The 23275-nt window shown below is 40.4% G+C and overlaps 2 protein-coding genes across 4 annotated transcripts in view; one reads left to right on the top strand and one right to left on the bottom strand.

The window, feature by feature from the left end:
• The first annotated feature begins 12471 nt into the window (after positions 1-12471).
• Zbtb33 (zinc finger and BTB domain containing 33) lies at positions 12472-20041 on the top strand. Of its 2 annotated transcripts, none has more exons than XM_057760326.1 (2): positions 12472-12608; positions 14963-20041. In XM_057760326.1, the coding sequence occupies exon 2, from the start codon at positions 14965-14967 to the stop codon at positions 17008-17010; it is 2046 nt and encodes a 681-aa protein (XP_057616309.1). In that variant the 5' UTR covers positions 12472-12608; positions 14963-14964; the 3' UTR covers positions 17011-20041. The 2 variants fall into 2 exon arrangements, with proteins under 2 accessions (XP_057616309.1, XP_057616310.1); XM_057760327.1 differs by lacking the exon at positions 12472-12608 and adding an exon at positions 13563-13567.
• A 276-nt stretch (positions 20042-20317) lies between these two features.
• Tmem255a (transmembrane protein 255A) overlaps positions 20318-23275 on the bottom strand; it is a 55317-nt gene continuing 52359 nt past the window's right edge. For both annotated transcript variants that reach the window (XM_057759670.1, XM_057759671.1), the window contains one exon: positions 20318-22407. In XM_057759670.1, the coding sequence (XP_057615653.1) occupies positions 22252-22407 (156 nt within the window). In that variant the 3' untranslated portion in view covers positions 20318-22251. The remainder of the gene's footprint in view (positions 22408-23275) is intronic.

Here is a 23275-nt window from a genome sequence, read left to right as displayed (position 1 = left end):
CTCTAAGTATCTTTTTTCCTTGTAACCCTCATGTTCAAATCTATATTAAAATATGTAAGAAAAAAGTCTGCTTTACTGGACGAGCTAGTTTTGGAATTCTTTTCAGCATGAAAGTCATGAATCTCCATCTGGCCTGAGGCAAGTCCCTAAAAGCTAAGAGGAATGCCTCAGGCTGCTGAGAGCAGCTGCTTAGAGCTGCGTGTCTGTGTTTGCTCACCGATGACACATTGAGATTACAAATGATGCTGCAAGAGAAATGGTGGCGTCTGTGACTAGAGACTCAGCAGGCTGGGATTGAAGTTTGTCTTGGAGGTTAGGGGGCGGGGTGATTTTTTTCTTTTTTATGTAAATAACATTTTTCTCATTTTACCTACCAACTAGTTTTTCCGCCCTCCTCTCCTCCCATCCACTCCCCTTTTCCATCTAACCCCCCCTTCCCCATCCACTCTTCCTCCAACTCCAGTCAGAAAGGGACTTTGGTCTTCCTGTAGAGCAGGGAATTTGGACTGCTCTTCAGTATCGAGAGGGAGGGGGAGTGGACTAGGGGGAGGAGAAGAGGAGTGGGGATAGGGGGAGGGGAGCGGGGGGAGGGGGCAATATGTGGGAGGAGGGGGAGGGAAATGGGAAACGGGGAGCAGTTGGAAATTTTAAGTAAAAAAGAATAAAAAAAAAAAAGAAAGAAAGAAAGGGACAGGCCTCCCATGGACTTGAAAAGCATGGCCCATCAAGTTGAGGCACGACCAAACTCCTCCTTACATGGAGGCGGGGTTAGGTAATACAGCAAGGGGAACAGATTACCAAAAGCCAGATAAGCACCAAGGAGAGGTCCCGCTCTCACTGATAGAAGCCTTACTAAGAGACCAAGCTACATAACTGTCTCACACACTTGCAGAGGGCCTAGGTCGGTCCCATGTAGGCTCCCTGACTGTTGGTCCATAAGCTCCTGCAAGCTCAGGTCACTTGTCTCTGGAGGTTCCTGGGGATGATTTTAAGTAGAAGACCGACAAGCTCACATCCGACACTGTGACTGAGATCAGTCCTCCAGCAATGCAGAAATAGCAACAGGAGCCAGAAAACCGGATGCCATCAGAGGAAGACGTAAAATTATCAGTCAGAATAGGGCACAGAAAGGTCACGCTCCTGCATGTTATAGTAGAGGTATAGCATTTAGGAAGTACAGAAATAAACGTAATTTTTAAAAATTGACAATATCATATCTGGTATATTTTAACACATTTAAAGAAAAGTGTGATAAATCAAATTTGAGGGGTAAGGAAGTAGCTCAGTGTTAGGACATCTGCCTAACATGTACAAGAACATTATTTCTTTCTTTTTATTCATTCTTTGTGGCTTTCACATCGTGCATCTCCATCCCATTCATTTCCCTGTTCCTTCCTATCCACCCTCTGCCCTGGCAACCTTTCCCCAAGATAAAATAAAATAAAATTTAAGAGAAAAAAAAGAAAACTCAATCTCGTCATGGAAGCTGTAGTGTGACACACTGAGTCACACAGTAAACCCTCTTATCCATTTATCTTTACTCTCAAATGTTCATTGCAAAGAGTCATTGGTCCGGTTCGAGGTCTTTAACTTCTGCTACACTATTGATGCTGGGCCCTCACTGGTCCTCCTCTTGGATCTCCTGTGTCATGGAGATCCTGCAGCTTTGGGTCTGCAGGACCGGCCCCCTTCACATGCTCCAGCAGATATAAATAGGTGGATGCTGGGGTGCGCCAACTCATAACCCTGGTTCTGGGCCCCAATAGTTACAGGGTTGGTCAGCTTCCCTCGCAGCTCTCCCTTGTCCTCACCACCAGAGTGAGCTCTCCTGCATTGCCCTACCGACATCACCCCTTGCAATGATAAGGAAGGGGCAGAGCCAGTTCTCCTGCTTTCATGTCACGAGGGTCAGATCTCCCACACCTGCACCTTCAGGATCAGCTCTGTTGTGTTGCCCAGGTGTGATGCAGCTGATAAAGGACAGAGCCAGCTCTCCCACCTGCCTCAGTTAGCAGGGGGGCATCTCTCCCCCACCCATGCTGCCCTATGACAGATGAGTAACAGGAGCAGCTCTCCTAGGCTCACACCTTCTGGGCTGGCCTACCCACACCTCTACCAATGGGGATGGCTCTATGCACACTGACATTTTAAATTAAAATTATGATTTGGGCAAAATAAAACTTTTTTAATAGGTGACTCTATTGTGATCCAGGTTTTCTGAATTTTCGATTTTAAGCTTTCCTCACCCTGATACAAATTAAAAGTTTATCTAAAAAGCACATCATCTCGACTCAACCTAATATAGACACAGAAATAGAGAAGAAAATTATGAATAACACTGTAAATAAATAAGCAAGAGAAAATGCACTAATCTTTTGGTAGTATGGTTATAAAAGACTAAACAAAAGCATATTGTTACACTGATCTTTAATACACACACACACACTCACATATATATTTCTTTGTAATCGGGCCTGGTGAAACAAGACCATCATCTCAGCTCTTTCGAAGCCTGTGGCAAGGAAGTCCACACATTTAACACCTGCCTAGGCATCAAAGCAAGTCCAAGAGCAGTCTAGACAGTTTAGCAAGTTCCTGGCTCAAAATAGAATACCATGTAAAAAGCGGGGCTTAAGGAGATGGCTCAGTAGATAGAGCTTTTAACAAGCTGAATTCAGATCTCCTGAACCCACGTAGAAGACTAACACAGCAGTGCAAATGTCTGTCATTCCAGTGAGCCCACATAGGATGGGAGGCGGAGCCAAGACATCACTGAAAACATGTAGGTCTGCTAGCCCAGTACCACAGTAGTGAGCTGCAAGAGAGAGCCTGTCTCGAAGTGAAAGGTGAGCACTGACACACATTTTATGGCATGTGTGTACCCCTCTATACACACGCATACACACACACACAACACACATTATACACACAAAATAAGGACAAAAATAATTTTTTGAAGTGCTTGGAATGCAGTTTAGTAGTGAAACGCTTGCCTGGTATGCTTGAGGTCCTAGGTTCAATCCCCAGTAGCATAAAAAAAATATAACACAATAATAAAGATCCTCTTGTAATATATCATCAGACATGCAATGTGCTACTAAGTTAAATAATTCAATATTAATATATTATTTGCTTTCACAATGAATGTTTCTGTTAATAAGAAATTAACACCATATGCAGTGATAATAATATTAGAATTAAAAGAACAATCAATATGCTAAAACTGACTAGCAACAAGGTTTTTCCTTACTTTCTTACAAATTCTTTGAGAATTTCATATAATGTATTTTCATCATATTCATACTCCCAGTGGCAAAAATGTTTGTTCTTATGTGAGTTCTGTGTTTAAAATGTAAGAGATAGGAGGGCTGGGGATGGTTCAGAATTACTGATGCACAAGTAGATAGACTGGAGTTTGGATCACCAGGTAGGCAAAGCCACCATCTTCATTTCCAGTCTCAGGAAAAAAAAAAAGACAGAGAGCACTCCTGGATAGGGAGATTAGTCTTATTGAGAGAGTTCTGGGTTTGACTGAGAGACCCTGCTTCTATGACACAGCTATAGAAGAAGATTCCTACCATCAGCATCCACATATATGTGCATATAAAAGGGAAAACACGCACACACACACATGCATGCACACACACATACAAAGAAAATTATTAGAAAAGAATAAATCACACACACCAAAAAAGGAGCAAGATGTACTTAAAGTTTACTTGTCAAAATCTTTGGAAGAAATCAAAGCATCCTTATTTGCAGGTGAACATGATTCCTTACATACAATTTCTTAAGACTCTACCAGAAAATTCATAGAACTTTCAGCAGTGTAACATAGCTTAGGCACCAGAAATTGATTTTTTTCACCATTCTGGAGATTGTAACTATGAGAACAAGATCCTTTTATGGGTTGGTTCTCAATATGTGTGCTTTTCCTGACTGGTGGACAGCTGCCTTCACCCTGTACCTGTATGTAGCCTTTCTTCTGTGCACAAGAAGAAAGAAATTTCTACTGTGGCTTCATCTTCTTATGAGAACAGCAGTTCTGCTAGTCTAGGGCCCACCTTCATGACTTCATTCAGCCTCAATTTCCTTCTTTGAGGTCCTCACCCCACATAATCACACCAGAAATTAGAAATTCAACATACGAATTTGTTAGGGTGGGACATAATTTAATCTATAACTAAGATTCTTTCAAGAGAGCCCCCATACTTCAAGAACTTCAAATTCTCTAAATTTCTTTCTTCCTTAACCTCCTCAAGGATATAAACATGTAACTTATAATTCAATGTCAGAATTCTGTTATGAATATATAAAAACAGAAAGACATGCATATTTAAGCATATATATGTAGGCAGACACTGCTCGTTCATTTCCTGGCTACCCAGGCCTGAAAAATTACACAGAAACTATATTAATTACAACACCGTTTGGCTGATATCTTAGGCATATTTCTAGCTATTTCTTATATCTTAAATTAACCTATTTCTATTAATCTGTGTATCATCACAAGGCTGCGGTTTACCAGAAAGATTCCAGGGCTTCTGTCTCCTTTGGCAGCTACCTGGTGCCTGACTCTGCCTACTCTCTCATCTCTGTTCAGATTTCCCAACTGACTTTGCTCTGCTAAGCCATTGGCAGAAACAGATTTATTCATCGACCAATAAAAAGCAACACATATACAAAAGGACATCCCACATCATATATATGCTTAAAACCAAATTGTATAAAATTTTATAGCATTCTTTGTTATGTGTAATTATATAACCATGATTTATGCAAAATAAAATTTATATAAAATAAATTCCAACAGGTCCAGATAATAACTTTTGAAAGGTTTACTTTTATTTATGAGTATGCGTGTGCTTATATGAGTGAGTGCCAGGAATGTTAGGGTGCCCTGGTAAACTTGAAGAAGAGGGAACAACCCTTTGGCTTGGAGTTACAGATGGCTGTGAGTCACCTGATATAGGTGCTGAGAATCGAACTCAGGTCTTCTGGAAGAACAGCAAGCACTCTTAATCACTGAGCCATTTCTCCAGTCCCTGCATTTAAAATTTTTAATAGAAATTTAGTATAAATGCAAACTCCAATGTGAATGTTCCAGTGACTGTATCAAGAATAGTACAGACCACAGAAAGTGATGAGCCAGCTGAGAATGGCAGTCTGGAAAAACAGAAGTTATATCAGCAAGACAGCACAATAGAGTTTTAGTGTTTATACACCTGAAGAAGCCTGAGTTTGAAGAACTATTCACTCGCCTTCACAGGAGAAAAAAAAAAAAACCCAGGTGGGTGATTATATCATCTGCATGGAGCACAGAAATAAATAAGAATAGATGCATATGAATTTCAATCTGCCACTTGATGCCTGTTTTGTTTTTAATATTTTATCACACAGTGCACTTAAGATTTTATCTGATTAGGCATAAATACTTATGAATAATTGCTTATGCAACAATAATTACAACTATATTCCTTCTCCTCCCCCTCCGATTTTTGTAGTCCAGGATTCACTCTCACTGCAGGAAAACATTCATCCTCTTATTCTTCAAGGACAGGATTGAGAAGATAAACACGTCTCAGGGCAGTCTTATCTGTGCTTTAGCACATCACAATTATCTTTCTCCCTTCCCACCTAAGCCCTTGATCTCTAATCTACAAAGAGTTTTCATTTGTACAACTTGGTACCATCTCAGCCTGGCCAGACGTGACACACAATGGTGGACCATCTACAGTCTAGTGGCAAATAAAGGTTATGGTCGCTGCTGGACATGATGGTACATGCCTGTAATTCTGATACTACTGAGGCAAAGAGTTGGGGGCCAGCTTGGACAACACAGCCAATGGGCATTACCTACATGGGGACACTATCTCAAAAACAACAAAAAGCAAAAACAAAACAACAACAACAAAAAAATACAAGTGGCAATGCAAAAAAGATGCTATACTTAGAACTTCTCTCCTCTATCCATTTAATATCTGAGACAGAAGTAGGACGAGGGTCTTCGTACCTATGAAAGGGACCTGGGAATAAGTGGGAATCTAAGGGAGAAAAGAGGTTAACAAGGAAAGGAAGGAGCTTTTGTGGATAGATTGAAAACAAGAATGAAAGAGAGCACAGTAAAGTAGAACAGAAATGGGAAGAGAGCTCTCAGAAATGCAGCCCCCTCACTCAGCCCATCTCCTTGTTGGATGGCTAGGGCCTGGGCTTGTAGCACTAGATAATCATAAGAAGCTGAAAGGAAGGAGGCACAGAAAATCTGCTAAGGGAACCATAGACAGAAGCAGCAGAACTAGTTTCAGAACTGATGGCATACCTTGGAGGTCATTAGCACTTGGAAGCCCAACCCAATCACAAAGCCAGAGCGGTGCCACCATCCCCCACCCAGGAATATCCTATTGGCCAAGTTTGCCAGAGTCCACACTGGAAATTTCTTTGGAATAGATCTCTGGAAATGTGAAAGTACCAGAACAGGGTACACACTCACCAAGTGCTGTGGTGGCTCAAGCGCCTTGCAGAATCACACAAAATTAATGAAACCATTGTATTTACCTTGGTAAGTTTCCCTCGAGTTCCTAAAACCTCCAGCCAGGGAGCAGGTGTATGTGCATAGGTTTAAATATGCTGCCACTGCAGCCGCCTTAGGGCTCTTCATTTGTTTGCCAGGTCTGAACTGGACCAGAGACCACGTTTTGTGTTGTAATAAGAGCGGCAGGGCTACGTCTCTGGCACCCGGCCGCCCTCATGGCTAGCTTATGTCCCGAAATAATTACACGGAAACTGTATTCTTTTAAACACTGCCTGGCCCATTAGTTCTAGCCTCTCATTGGCTAGCTCTTACATATTGATCTAACCCATTTCTAATATTCTGTGTGGTACCACGAGCTGGCTTACCAGGAAAGATCTTAACCTGCATCTGTCTGGAGTGGGAGAATCATGGCGACTCACTGACTCAGCTTCTTTCTCCCAGCATTCTGTTCTGTTTACTCCACCCACCTGAGGGTTGGCCTATCAAATGGGCCTAGGCAGTTTCTTTATTAATTAACCAATGAAAGCAACAGATTAATACAAGACCCACCTCCATCATTTCCCCTTTTTCTGTTTAAACAAAAAAGAAAGGCTTTCACTTTAACAGTAAGATTACATATAGCAAAACAGTTATAAAGCAAGAATTACAGTTACAATATTTATATCTATTTTATCTTTTATCATAACTAAGGAAAACTATAACTAACCATTCTTTAACTCCATCAAAGACTCCAGAAGGATATAATATTACCTAAGTAAACAAGAAATCCAAAACTCTAGAAATGACAGAGACTGTTGTAATATGAGCGGCATCAGGGCTGCGTCTCTGGCACCCGGCCGCCCTCATGGCTAGCTTATGTCCCGAAATAATTACACGGAAACTGTATTCTTTTAAACACTGCCTGGCCCATTAGTTCCAGCCTCTTATTGGCTAGCTCTTACATATTGATCTAACCCATTTCTAATATTCTGTGTAGCACCATGAGCTGGCTTACCAGGAAAGATCTTAACCTGCGTCTGTCTGGAGTGGGAGAATCATGGCGACTGACTGACTCGGCTTCTTTCTCCCAGCATTCTCTTCTGTTTACTCCACCCACCTGAGGGTTGGCCTATCAAATGGGCCTAGGCAGTTTCTTTATTAATTAACCAATGAAAGCAACAGATTAATACAAGACCCACCTCCATCAGTTTTGTTCAGCGTCCAATGGTTATAATAACTGAAGGACAAGAGGCTGGACCACATGTGAAGCGAACACTTCACAGAATGGCTGTATCAGTTCTAACTATGTTGCATGCACTTTCTATAAATGTGTTAGATATTTTATAATACTGATGCCTACTGTCTCTCATACTGTGTGGATGCATACTGTGGACACTTATTGGACTCATACTGTGTCACATGTATGTACATAAAATCTATAAAGATGTGTGTATATATATGCCAATTAGCAATAGCACACATAAAATTATATACTTTCCTGTACCTATTTCAATGAAGTGGAAAATTTTAATAAGAATAGAAAAGAAAAAGGACAAAATATTTCCTACATAAATTCAGAGGATCCTGTGTAACCAACAGTGTGTTTATTTTGGTTTTATAGGATTCAGCAAAAGAAAATAATAGTATTTCAAAAATGAAAATAGAGTATTTCAAATAAATAACAAATATTTTTAGTATAAATATGTCCTTTAGGATAATAACTCTATGAAATAACAACCATAGCTACATAGGGAGATCCAATCTCAAAGTATTGAATTCCTAAGTAGTCATATAGAATATTTGTGTGTCAGGTACCATATTAAGTATCTTACATGTACTAGTTACTTTCAAATTAAAACAAAACATAACAGCCATGAGTGACAGGTTGAAATTAGTGTAAGTTTTTATTACTTTTTAAAAATGGGGTCTTTTTTTTTTTTTTTTTGGTTTTTCGAGACAGGCTTTCTCTGTGGTTTTGGAGCCTGTCCTGGAACTAGCTCTTAAAACGGGGTCTTACTATATGGTTCTGTTTGGCCCAGTGTTCAATATGTAGACTAGGCTAGTCTCAAACTCACAAATATCTGCCTTCCTCTGCCTCCCAAGTTCTGGGATTAAAGACATGCACCATCACACCCAGCCATAGATGCTTAATATAGTTAGAAAAGGGTGAAAGTACTCAAAGTATTTCCTACATGGATTCAGAGGATCCAAGTAGCCCATGAGGTGTTCGCTTTTGTTCTGTTGGATTTGGTAAAAGGAAAATACACAGTAGGCCTACTTATATTGGAATTTCAGATAAAGAACAAGCGCTGTGTTAAGAGAAATATCTCATAATCAGCCTGAGTGTGGCAAGATGGCTCAGGAAATACAGGCACTACTCGCAGAGCCCCACGGCCTGACTTCAAAATTTGAACCTGCAGGATGGAAGAAGAAAACTGATTCTCATATTGTCCTCTGACATCCACACACATGCTGTGGCATGAACATGCCCCTCCCACCACCCACATAATAAACAATTTTTTAACATCTCTATTAAACAACCATTTGTTTTGAAACAGGTACTTGCCCTGTAGCCCAGACTAGCTCAGAACTAGATATGTATTCCAGGCTGGCCTCTAATTCATAATCCTCCTGACTCAGCCTTCCAAGTACTGGGATTACAGGCATGTACCACTCTGCTCTGATCAGAGATATTCATGAATTGTGTAAGGTGTGTGTGTGTTGCTGGCCATTAAACTTGGTCTTCACATGCTAAGCAAATGCTTTATTACTGAGTTATTTATCTAGCCACAACTACCACTTTCTAAGGTGACAATCACTCTCTTGTTCTTCCTCCCCCTTCTAAGAATCGTTCCTTATATTCTCAGGCTTTCCAGTTGCTGTCTGAGAAAGTGGCATTTGAACAACCTCTGATATCATTTACAACTCGGCAAATTTTTCTCTTGTTAGACTGACAAGATACCAAGCGAGGTCACAGGGAAATGACTCAGCTGAGACTAAATGAAATGATTTTGACTAAGCATGGGCAAAACAAGGTCAGTGTGCCATCCCGGAAACACTGAATTTCCCCTACTGTGCAACACAGGTGACTGCCATGTTCCCAATTACAGCACTAATCTCACTTCAATGTGCATCCACTATAAATAAGAATTACTGAGTTCGGCAACCATACAATTGTTCCTAACTTCTGATGGCATATAAGTTCAAGGGAACACCTGTGTCCTGAGGCTTCGCCTTCGAGTTGCCCAACTTCTCTAACCCTTTTGTTCTTGGTACCGGATATTAAACCGGAGCTCACATGTTAGGCAAGTACTCTACTGCTGGGTGACTTCCCAAGCTCCTTCCTAATTTTCCTTTCAAAATTGAGTTGCCAAAGCCGACCTTCAACTGGCTTTGTAGCCCAGACAGGCCTGGGAAGCTGCTGCCTCTGCCTCCTACAGATCTGGGCTCACAGGTAGACATCAGAAGACCAGCTCAAACTGGTTCTTTCTACCATCCTGTTACTGAGACACTCCACAGTTCCCTGGAGGGTATGTTTTCTTTCTCTGAAAATAATAAGCTCAACCTATCGAGTATGGATACAATCTTTGGAGGCCATGCTGGCAGAACAGTTCACATCTTGATCTGCAAGCAGGAGGCAGAGAAAGAAAACTGGGAACAGCATGACTCTTTTGAAACCTTAAAGCCAGGCCCCAGTGACACACCTCCTCCAATATGGACACACCTCTTAATCCTCCCCCAAACAATTCCACCAACTGGGGACCCAAGTATTCAAATATATGAGCCTATGGAGGCAATTCTCATTCAAAACACCAAACTGATGCTATATGACGTGTTTAAATTATATATTCATATCTGTTTATTATATGTTCCTCCAATTAGCATGTAGGCTGCATGAAGACTGGCATTGTGTCTTGATGATAAGTATATCCACAATACATAGAACCTTGACTGGCTTGGGCTGGTACTAATTTGTATGCATTTAATACATATTAAGCAACATAATAAATAGATTTATATTGTGTTCAGTTTTATTCTGTCCATAGTCAAAATTAATCTTATGGGTTGGTCTCACGCTCCAAATGGATAAGTTCAAATTATCAAATATCCATTCTCTCTCTTTTTTGCCTCTCTCTCTCTGTCTCACTTCCTCCTCTCTCTCTCTCTCTCTCTCTCTCTCTCTCTCTCTGTGTGTGTGTGTGTGAGAGAGAGAGAGAGAGAGAGAGAGAGAGAGAGATAAGTGTTCATGTGTAGTATATGTGAACATATGCATGAAGGTGCATATGTATATATATGTGTGTGTGTGTGTGTGTGTGCGAGCACCTGTAGAGACCAGAGATTCATGCTAATATCTTCCATTATTCTCTAAACCTTATCATTTGAGATGTGGTCTCACAGTGAACTCAGAATTCACCTAGTGACTAGACTAACTGACCAGAGAACTCCAGGGTTACAGACCTTCAGAACTGGTTTTTATCTGGGTGCCTGCTTGTGGTTTCAATATAAATGGCTCCCATAGTCTCAAGTATTTGAATATTTGGTTCCTGGTTGGTAGACCTGTTTGGGAAAGATTAGGAGGTGCTGGTCTTAGTGGAGGAAATAAGTCACAGGGGTGGGTTTTGAGAGCTTCAAAGACTTGGTGCCATTTTATATTTACTCTCTTGCTTTTGGCTCAAGATGTGGGCTCTCAGCTTGCTGAGATGTCGGTTCAAGATGTGGGTTTCAGTTGCTGTTCCAGCCACCATACCTGCTGCCTCCGGTCAGGTTTGCATGGATTCCTACCCTCTAGAGCTGTATAAGCCCAAATCAATTATTCCTTCTATAAGTTGCCTTGGTCATGAGCTTTATCACAACAACAGAAAAATAACTAAGACACTGGAATTTCTGCAAATTGGTGCAGCCAATCTGGAAACCAGTGTGGAGTTGTCTCAGAAAACTAGAAATAGATCTATCATATGACCCAACTCTACTACCACTCATGGGCATATATCCAAAGGATAATATTTGCTACTATAAAGACACGTGCTTATCTGCATTTATCGCTACTCTGCTCACAATAGCTAGGACATGGAAATAGCCATCAACTGATGAATAGATAATGAAAATGTTAACTATGCACAATGGGATTTTACTCAGCTATATAACCTAGTCAATAAACAACCACTAACAGTTACATGTAAGACTCTAAGTGCTTCTGAGGATGAAATGCTACGGGGATAATAATGAGAAACAGGACAAATATTATTTGCTTTCGAGATAGGACTCATTTGACACTGGTTTGTTATTTCCGTCTTGTAAAATACTTCATTCGTGTTTATGGACCTACTGAACCCTCTAAAAAGGGAGAAACTTGCCTTACCTGGTGTATATTTGCTGCAGATCAGATGTGATCACTGTAAATAGAAACGGAGTTAATAAGGCACTGCACCATTTAATATTCACTTAACAAGAGTTATTCAAATATAAGTTTCTTCTTAAAAGTAGACACTATAATTTGGTTATCTTGTTATCCTACAATTTGAATTATGGGTTAAGTAAGAAATTTTAATACACAGTTTATATTTCAAGGTGGTTTAGCGTCCAAGCAACACAGGCTAAAGGAAAAGATTTCGAATTTGGAGAAGACATGAAACTCTGAAGGTTTTTTAAGCCCTGGGGGCTTACAAGGAGTTTGAACCAACAAGACTAGCTTCCCTGCCACTTTAAACAGAGTTAGCGCCTTTCCCTTTCCCACACCGCCTTGCGCTCCAAAAAAGAACAGAGCACTTTAAGAGCTTCCCGGTGACGGAAAGAGCCGAAGGCGGAGCGTGGCGCTGAAGCGAGGACTCGGGCTCTTCCGGACAGCCCCGGACGGCTCTCGGAAGAGGAGGGCGGCTGGCCCGCCCGCGCGCTGCTCCCTCTGTCGGCAGAGTGGCGCGTCCATAGCGGCGGCGGCTGCGGCGGCGACGGCAGCGGCGGCAGTTGCTTAGACGTCGACGGAGACTGGAGCGACATTTAAAGAGGCAGCACAAGCGCCCGGGAGTCCGGCTTCTTCTCCTGGGAGGACTCTGACCCTTCCTCGGCCTGAGGAGGAGAAAGCGGCAGCGGCGCGGAGCAGGTGAGGAGCGGCTGGGGTCCGGGCTGGGGACTAGGAGCTCGCCCTGCGCCTTCCATGCCCTGGCCGCGCCTACGTTTGCGTTCGCCTCACTTGAACCAGGAAGCGGTGGAGTCGGAGGCTCGGCTCCCTAGGCTCTTTCTTTGTGTGGGCCCGGGAGCGCTGGGGGAAGAACCGAGAGGGCGCGGCGTGGTCCCCTTATCTGTCCCTAGCCGGAGCCGCTGGCACCCTGGGCTAGGCCTCCGGGCGTGGGGAACCCCACCATCGCTACCCACTTGACTTTCACCTTTCCCTTCTGCCGGCCTGCGGGGGTGGGAGCGGGGGTGCTCTTTTTCCGCCTACCACCTGATTTGATTAGACGGAGCTTTACTACGGGGTCCCGTCGTCCTCTTTGGTCCCCATCACAGGACACAACAATACCTAGTGCTTCGCCTGCCCCCCTACCCCCCAACACCGTACCTTTCAGATCTAGGCCTTCTGCCTTCGCCAGCACCACCACCCCCATCCTCCCGCCTTCGCGCTGCTGTTTGCACCTCCATCTCTATTTGCGAGAAGCTAGCCTTTCCTCGCAAATTGGCCTTTTAAAAAACTCGATTGCGTCGAAGTTCAAAGGACGAAGAGGCAGGTGGTGGAAGAAAGATAGTGTTCAGCTGCTCCAGGGAGCCCCGCTTGGTTTGCTTCACTCTCTGCCGGGTGGCTTTTATCTCTTTGCTACCTTTCATCAGCCCTGTGAACCTGCCCACAGCCAAAGATTTGTCACACAATGGTGTAGGGTGTCATTTCCAAGGTCAGGTCGCACATCACTAGGGGAGGAAAAGGTTTGCGACCCGCTTGGGTCGATCCTGAGCCAGCCCCCTGACAAGGAGGATGGATACCTAAACAAAATGAAAGCTAGGCTCAGTGTCACCTGGACACCTGCTTGTGAGCCTTTCCGACGTTGGGAGGAAAAGTATTTGTAGACGGTAAAGTCACGTGGCCAGAAGTAAAGACCTGTCCACTTGAAGGTGGTTTCTGTCGAAATCGTCTTTTTTGGATTGTTGGTACCTTGTCCAAAGGTCACACTTTGTAATGAATACCTTTATGGTAGCCTGTAGTTCCTTGCTTCTGTTAAAATGGAACCTCTAGCATGTTTTTAAAAACTCTCGACTTTCAGGCTTTGGTCTATAGTTTGTTTTTAAGTTATGATATTGGAAAGTTTTTAAAGAGACAAATACTCGGCCTGCCATGTGTCTATATTTGTGTGTGTGTATGTGTGTATCTTAAGTACTGTAACAGTGATATCTTCTGCAACTTTAAAAGGAAAGCATATTAATGACAAAATGATTCTTTACCAATGCTCTTAGCAAGTCATGATTAATGCGTAAGATTTGCATATAACACGTGTTTTGTGCTTACAAATGTTTTGATATATGCATATAGCTTTTTGCACTCTGGCCACACTTTCCACGTTATCATTTGAAATGCAAAAGGAAAGTGTTGGAAGTTTCAGACAGCAGAGACACTTGCTGCCTTCTGTGTGGGAATACTGCCTATGTTCCAATAAGTTACTGTTCTCAGTTTCACTCTCATTTAAAGAGAAATAAGCTCTTATACTAGGGCACATAATTTTTTACCAACAAAATATGATATTTCTAGTTTGTATGTAAGTAAGCACTAAGAAATGGGATGCTTTCCCCTTCCGTTTTCTTATTCCTTCATGAGAGTGTGTCCTGATGTCACTTGGTGCTCTGTTTAACGTTGCACCTCTGGAGAGTGTAAGGGGGTGGGCATAGACTGGCAAGGGGTAGGTAAAGAGGAAAAATGGGAAATTGTGAGGTAAAAATTGCCGGTGTTTGTTATTGTCCTTGGCTGTAGGGTTAACTTTTGAATCTGATCTTCCTAAGAAGAGACTTTAAATTTCAGACTTAATATTAAACACACTAAACTGTTCTGGCATTTAAACCGTTCATTTTTCAGAAGTAATTTGTATGCTTTATGATGAAGATTTTTCTTAAAATTAAAAAATAGTTCTTAACTCTTGAGGAAAAAATAAAATCGGGGCTAAGAAAGTGAATTGTAATTTTAAGAGGGTGATTAGTGAAAATATGTTTTTGTGAATTTCAAAGGGAGGTGACCAAATGGATTATTGTCCAGATGCATAGCAATTTCAAACTGTCTTGCCTTTTCTCAGAGGAAGTCATATGATTGGACACACAGTCTAAAGTTAGTGTATGTACGCAGTGTATTTCAAAGTTAAGATGTCAGAGCAAACACTGATTAAATTTTAAATAAACTTTAATACTTCTGTGCCTTAAATTCTAAATCATTAAGTAATTGTGGATTTCTCCTCCCTAATCACTTCCTCCTTTCCCTTGCAGGCATGGAGAGTAGGAAACTGATTTCTGCTACAGATATCCAATACTCTGGCAGTCTGCTGAGCTCCTTGAATGAACAGCGTGACCATGGACTCTTCTGTGACGTTACTGTTATTGTGGAAGACCGAAAGTTCCGGGCCCACAGGAACATTCTTTCAGCTTCAAGTACATACTTCCACCAGCTCTTCTCAGTTGCTGGGCAAGTTGTTGAACTGAGCTTTATAAGAGCAGAGATCTTTGCAGAAATTCTGAATTACATCTATAGTTCTAAAATTGTCCGTGTTAGAGCAGATTTACTTGACGAGCTGATTAAATCAGGGCAGTTACTAGGAGTGAAGTTTATAGCAGAGCTTGGTGTTCCACTGTCACAGGTTAAAAACATATCAGCACAGGATGGTACTGATGAGACCTTACCTCCTGATTCTAGTGACAAAAACCTTGATATACAGAAGTCCAAGGATGAAGCCCCAGAGAATGGGGCTACTGTGATGCCCATTATAACGGAGTCTTTCTCATTATCTGCCGAAGATTATGAAATGAAAAAGATCATTGTCACTGATTCAGATGATGATGATGACGATGTCATTTTCTGCTCTGAGATTTTGCCTGAAAAGGAGAATTTGCCAAGTAACAACACGATGGCACAGGTCCAGCCTAACCCAGCTCCTGTTGCTATTTCAGAAGTGACACCTTGTGCTAGCAATACCTCCCCCCCTTTAACAAACATCACACCTACTCCGAAGCTTCCCACACCTGTAAATCAGGCAACTCTTAGCCAAACCCAAGGAAATGAAGAATTGCTGGTGTCTTCGGCTTCAACACATCTGACTCCTAACATTATTTTATTAAATCAGGCTCCACTTACTACACCACCAAGTGTCAGTTCTGCACTTCCAAATCATATGTCCTCTTCAATCAATTTACTTGTACAGAATCAGCCGACACCAATCAATTTACTTGTACAGAATCAGCCGACACCAAACAATGCTGTTTTAACAGGAAACAAGACCAATGGTGTGGAAGCGGAAGAAATTATAGATGATGATGATGTTACCATTAGCTCCAGTCCAGACTCAGCAGTCAGTAATACATCTTTGGTCCCACAGGCTGATACCTCCAAAAGTACCACTTTTGATGGATCATTGACACAGAAGGTACAGACTCCTGTAGTTCTTCAAGAGCCACCTTCCAATTCTTTAAAAGTTTCAGATGTAATTACTAGAAACACTAATGATCCAGGCTTAGGATCAAAGCATCTAACGGAGGGTCAAAAGATCATTACTTTAGATACAACTACTGAAATTGAAGGCTTATCAACCGGTTGCAAGGTTTATGCAAATATTGGTGAAGATACTTACGACGTAGTGATCCCTGTCAAAGATGACCCTGATGGAGGGGAAGCCAAACTTGAGAATGAGCTACCGAAAACATCTGGCAGTGAGCCTTCAAACAAGCGTATGAAAGTAAAACATGATGATCACTATGAGTTAATAGTAGATGGAAGGGTCTATTATATCTGCATTGTATGCAAAAGGTCATATGTCTGCCTGACAAGCTTGCGAAGACATTTTAACATTCATTCTTGGGAAAAGAAGTATCAATGCCGTTATTGTGAGAAGGTATTTCCTCTCGCAGAGTATCGCACAAAGCATGAAATTCATCACACAGGGGAGCGAAGGTATCAGTGTTTAGCATGTGGCAAATCTTTCATCAACTATCAGTTTATGTCATCACACATAAAGTCAGTTCATAGTCAAGATCCTTCTGGGGACTCAAAGCTTTATCGCTTACATCCATGCAAGTCTTTACAGATCAGACAGTATGCATACCTTTCTGATAAATCAAGTGCTGTGCCTGTCATGAAGGAGGATGCTATTGGGTATAAGGTTGATGCTGGGAAAGAACCTCCAGTAGGGACGACATCTACTCCTCAAAACAAGCCAATGAACTGGGAAGATTTTTTTATTCAGCAGGAAAATGATTCCATTTTTAAACAGAACGTAACAGATGGCAGTACTGAGTTTGAATTTATAATACCAGAATCTTACTGAACTCCTTTGAAATATCTGAAAGTTTGCATTGGATTAAGGGGCAGGGATTTCAGAAGGCCTGTGAAACAAATTAAGGTGAAAACATGTTAATTTAATCTGCCATGTCATCTGCAAGTAGCCAAGCTGCATCGTTAATTTTTAGAAGCAGTTTTTTCTAAAAGTTTGAGTAGAGATTGAACACCCTCTGAAGTGTCTGTATACTTTAGCTTTCAGCTCATCTAAAAGATGGAACTTTTTAAAGGTACAGAGAGATAATTTTCTGAATCGAGTTTGAAGCAGTGTAAATGTTCTTTGACAATTACTGGAATTACTAATATACCCTAGTAGAGGTTATACTGTACTAGGGTAACTTCCATGCTAGCACTTTACAGCTGAATTTTCAATTTTCTTAATGTTAAGCCTAAGTGTGTTGTGTCTTGTATACAGCATAAAAGGTAATGAACTTCCAAAAGTTCTTCAAGTAAATTTCAGAGTAAGTCCTAACTCGGTGGTTTGTTCTGTCAGTCCAAATGGAGATCAGCTTCCTGCCTCTTTCCTACTATAAAATAACCATGCAAACAGGTCTCTCCTATGAAGAATGAGTTCTAGCTAATTGGGATTAACCATTGCTTTCCTTGCCATAGTCTGTAAGAGACTTTGATGACAAGGCCACTGGATGCTTTTAAAATGGCTCTGAGCAAAAAAAAAAAAAAAAAAAAGAGCTAGCAGGCATGCATGTAGTGCAAAGGGGAGGTAATACAAAGTTCTTTTGTGCTTATCTTTAATCTGCTTTTATATGGAGATTTTTGTTAATTATGGTTAAAAAATGTTCCCACGAAATGTTGTGAATTTACTGTCTGAAAGCCACCAAATGCATCTTTATATGTAATGCTGGTAAATGTTGAGATTCCATCGATGAGACTCGTGTATTTTGGGTGGAAGGCTACTGGCATAGATTTTTAAAAGCTCATGTTAGACTCCCCAGTAGGAAGTTTTCATTTTAAGTAGTTTTAATGGCAATCTAGCATTGTCCTTTCAACAAGGTCTTTTTTTAACCCCTTAAAATAAGTTCCAGTCTTTGTGCAAACTGCTATTATAGCAGAAACTGCATGTGGAATACTGCAGGCATGTTAGTTCCTGTTTATTTTGACGACAGTATCCCCCTTCTTCCTTTAAAGATGGCACATATTTAAACACTTAGAATTTAAAACTTAAGAGTAGTAATAAAAGGAAGCAGGTTGGAACAGATATATAGCTTAGCATTTATAAAAGATTTAACACATTTCTGTAAAAATTTAACCTAATTTTTTTTCAATGGAAAAAATAATAGATACTGAAAATGGTTGTGTTGCATAGTTACTAGTCATTTGTGACCTTGCTTATATATTTCTTAGTTCAGCATAGGTATTTTCATTCTCCTTACAGTGTATTTTTATCTCTTTCTTGACTTTGAACTTAAAGCTTTAATCATAATTTTTCATGTATAGGTCATTTTTCTGGTGGTAAACTAGGTGTAAAGAGAAAAGTTTAAGTGTTTCTTAACTGGTAGTTGAGGGTATCAAGAATCAGTATTTTCAATAATACAAAGAAAAAAGGATAGCCCCTGCTTACCAAGTAGTAGAGTGGTGTACATTTATGTTTTCTGTTTGGTAAGCTTAGATCTTCAAACCATTTTCATAAACTAACTCTTAGAAAACTGAAAATCACCCTATAACTCTAGACTCTGATCTCTGTGATCACAGTATCTATTTCCTTTCTCTGTAGATATTGATGTTACTGCCTTTTGAGTATAAGGTATGCTCAGAAATGTTCCCAGTTGAAATTTCAGTTTCATGAATGCAATTTCAGCAGTTAGACACAATTACTTTTACCTGTGTGAGCAATAGTGACATTGCAGTCTCAACTGCTAGGTAAATTAGTTTGCTGTGGTAAAACTTGCTAGTTCTTACAAGCCTATTATGGGTTTTTTTGGTTGTTGTTGTTGTTTTAATGTTTTGTTTTTCTTGAGACAGGGTTTCTCTGTGTAACAGCCCTGGCTGTCCAGTAACTCACTCTGTAGACCAGACTGGCCTCGAATTCACAGAGAACCACTGCCTCTTCCTTCTGAGTGCTGAGATTAAAGGCGTGTATCACCACTGCCTATCTCCCTACAAGCCTATTATAACAAACCAGGGATAATAAAAACCTCTCCATTCTGAATAACATTGGTAAAATTATTTGCCACTGCTGCTGTACTCTGTAAATTTTGAATAAGAACTTCTTAACTCTGTGCCTACTGAACATAACTTCTGGAGTTTGCAGGGAGGAGGAGAATTATAAAGTTCAATTGTAATTTTGCCAGGAAGACTCTTAGACATGTTTTGGGGTCTTTGGGATTTTTTTAATGTTTTTATAACCAAAGTTCAGAGTTTTGTGGAGTCCGCATGCCTCTGCCTACCTAGTACTGGGATTAAAGGCATGTGCCATCACTGCCTGGCTCAAAGTTCAGAGTTTTTATAGAATATTTCTTTGGACAAAACCTCTTTACTCCTAGTCATTTTAGGATTGGAAATTTGTAGCAAGGTGCTGTTTAAAACCTACTGTGAAGATTTTCTGGGTTTTTTTACTTAGCTTTCTGACTATTGAATTTTCTATTGTTTTTTCAAGTGGGCTTCAATTTTGTTCAAATGCTGAATTATCTGTAGGTATTCTGGGTAGATTCTATTTGAAATAGGAAATTTGTTCAAAGAATACCAACTTTCAGCAGTCTTAAAATATTATCATATTTTGTTATCATTTTGATGGTCACTATCCTCCACAGAGTCACTGAAGAACTTGTTCCATTGGACTAAAAAAAAAAAAATAAATGACCACTGATCTGGGCATTTAAACATCATCATGGTATGTGTATTTTGAGGAATTAGATGCAAATTCAGCAGCACTGGCTTCCTTACCTCTGTTCATTTTCCCCAATACTGCAATGTTCATATTTGTACAATCTTCCTTTTCATGACTTAAGTTCTGCTTTCCATTAACCATATTTGACATTAGTTCATAGAGTTTGTTATGGTGAAATAAAGCATATTCATTCTCATTTTTGAGTGCATTCTTTACAAGATTATTGTGAATGAATTACATAGGCTTTCTGTCCTATTGTTTTTCTGGGTTTTTTTTTCATAGCAGGAGAAAAGCTGTGTTTCTGATGACAGCATGGTAGAAATTAACATTAGGTTTTGTGTATTGGTTAGACATGTCCCATTGTTTCTCAAATCATCATAGTCAAAAATGAGTTGTCATTGCCAGTTGTTTTAGAGTAGCCACTGGACTTTCGTACACACCATGAATGCCTGTAAAGTGCATAGGGAGAAGGATAATTTTATTAATTTGAAACATCACAAAAGCCGTCTGGGTTTCCAACATGGCAGTGATACAGATTTTAAGCAATATCTAGTTTATACAGGTTCTGAATTAGTATTTTAATATTTCATGCCCCGTTCAATACTTTAAAGCAGAATTAGGAAGAAAGCAGTAAATGTTATAAAATGCAGTCAAGATACATTGGAAATACAAATTCCTTCATTACAGCAAATGTTTTGCAGAATAGTGAAGCGGCAAATATTAATTTTCCTAAAGTAACATGCATTTTATATAATTCAATGTAATAAAAAAAAGCTGCTCAAATTAAGTGTTAGAAAATCTATACTGTTTCAAGTTACTTTGTAAAGTAAGAAAAATACATAGAAATGAGTCATAGAATCTTAATACTTTAAGAAATGTGATCATTGAAGATATACTTTGTAATGGTGCCTTTAAAAATCTACACATTCACTAAAGCAAGGGATAAAGTGTAAATGACAAAATACTGTTAGGTATTACAAGGTGATGTTTGTACAAGAAGTCAATTAGTTATTAGTCCTTTTTTGAAATCCAGTAGAATTTTATTATGTTCGGAACTGTAAAAATAACTGTAATTTTGTATAACCTAAAAGGGTTGTGGCCTTTTGGATTTGAAGTCTGGATAGGACAGTATGGTGCTGAAAAGGTAAACTCAATAGTTCCTGTGAACAGTGAGTGCACTTGTTGTGCCTTGATTCTTGGTGTCTACAAGGTAGATGGGAGCACCAGCATTTATCGGCCACCTCCAAATCGGCAAAGATGGGAGGCAGCAAAATGGGCTGGAAATGTTTCCAGTGTGTGTTCTGTGTTTGCAGAACTGTCTTCATTAGGAGTCCTCTGTATCTCCTGTACGTTTACATAATACAAGTGTAGGATTATCAGTCTCCCTTTAAACCAGTTCTCAGGTTAAAATAAAATCCTAGTGAACGTGTTCATGCTGGAGTGAAGGCATGGGTGCCAAAGTGTTTCTAACTCAACAGCTTGATGGTTTAAAGCTCTGTATAATTAAAACAACTGTATAACTGCCACAGCGTGCCAGATGGATTTTAAATGCGGAACACTTAAGAATTTGTCAAGTTGGCTGCATTTAAGGTCTTGAAGACTTGAAATGGCATTGTAACACTTTCATAATCTTGAATTGAATGCTGTCACAGTTGATCTCAACAGGGGAAAAAGGACCAATAAGAGCAGTGGCATTAAAATACAGATGACTTTTCAAGGGTGGGGTGCAGGATCGTGCGGTTTGCAGGGGTTAAAGCACAATATCCAAAGATTAATAGTCACAAAGATAAGTAAGAATTCATATCACGACCCAGTCTAATCTAGCATTTTTAAACTCTGAATTTCAACTGTAAGATTTGTATCTCCAGTAGCAAATGTGTTTTATAATAATGCAACATATAATAGAAACACTGTCTCCTAAGTTGTCAGTTGTATATACTGAGATCTACTGAAAACAGCACACTTGTGAATCAGTCAGTCCTCATCACCACTCACAGTGAGGGACTATTGCACTTTTCCCCTTAGGAGGTACCAGTAACAAAAGCTGAGCTGAATGATCACAACAGCCATTTTTACAAGACTCAGAGAAGAACAGAGTAAGATATGGGTAGCTTTTTGTTAATATCCAATATCCAGACATAAGCAAACAAAAATCCTAGCCAGAACTTTCTGTGTCAGAACTACTTCCCTTCTTGGAAGTATTGGGTTTGGCCTAACCAATCCTACCCTTCCCTTTTAATGAATAAGCTCCATCTCTATCTTTCCCTAGCCTAGCAAGCTGCTGTAAAACTATGCATAAGAGTCACACTTTAGCTGTACCCTACACACGTCCACTAAAGCAGAAATAGAAAAGCCACAATAATCTCAATAGCCGACAGGTGCTCCTTAAGGACTGTAAGGTGGTGGCTTTTCAAAAGGTGGGTAGTAGGGTGGAGAATAACGGGGTGGTGCGCTGGAGGACCACATGTAGCTGGGCGAAGGAGAGGCGGACTGGGGCTCCTGCTCATCAGAGGGAGGGGAGGATGGAAAGACACTGGAATGCTGTGTAATGAGAAAAAAAAAAAGCAGCTTAGGCAGTTAGCTTGCAATCCCTTCAACAGACATTACTATTTAAAATGAATATAGGCCAAATCTGTTTCTGTTTAGAAAAATAGCTCAAATCTTAGGGTGTCAGTAGGGGACAGGCTAGGTCTGCATCAAATCACTCAGGTTGCAAACTTCATGCAGAAAGTTCTGGGGATCCTCCTCTTCCCCCTTGACCTTTACATCTAGACAGTCATTCAATCCTGATGCTTCAGCTGTGTGGCTTCTTGAAGACATCACTCCATTTTCTGCATCTGTCACTCAAACCATCGATTCCTAACTTATGCTCAAAGCATTACAACCAGTGTTTCAAAAAGTCTTGGCCTTAAGGATGTTTAATGAGGTTAAGTAATTGACCCCTAAGAAAAAACTTTTCTGTGGGAATATATATATATATATATATATATATATATATATATATATATACATACCATTGGGAAGTTCAGGGCTCGGGACTTCCCGAACTAGGGTTCAGGGCTTAGTTCATAGACTAAAACGGAGGTTACACAAATCAGTTGGCTTGCTTGGCTCTCAAGCCATGAAGTCCTGTTCCATATGAACTACCTTCCCTTTCATTACCCACAAACTCACCATAGATCAGAAAACAGTGATTAACAAGGGCATGGGGGTGAGAAACCAACGCTAAGAATGAGGAGCAGTGTGTCAGTTTGCAGAGTTACTGGGGGTTCAATTTCCTTTTTTATTATCTAACCTTGGGAAGGGAACAGATGTGGATATTTATTTTTTTAACTTTTTTTTCTTATTTATTTATTTATTAAAGATTTCTGCCTTCTCCCCACCACCACCTCCCATTTCCCTCCCCCTT

The sequence above is a fragment of the Chionomys nivalis genome, chromosome X (assembly GCF_950005125.1).
Source record: "Chionomys nivalis chromosome X, mChiNiv1.1, whole genome shotgun sequence".
In the NCBI taxonomy this organism is placed as follows: Eukaryota; Metazoa; Chordata; class Mammalia; order Rodentia; family Cricetidae; genus Chionomys; species Chionomys nivalis.
The sequence above is the reverse complement of the archived record's forward strand: the minus strand, read 5'-3'. Positions and strand labels throughout refer to the sequence as shown.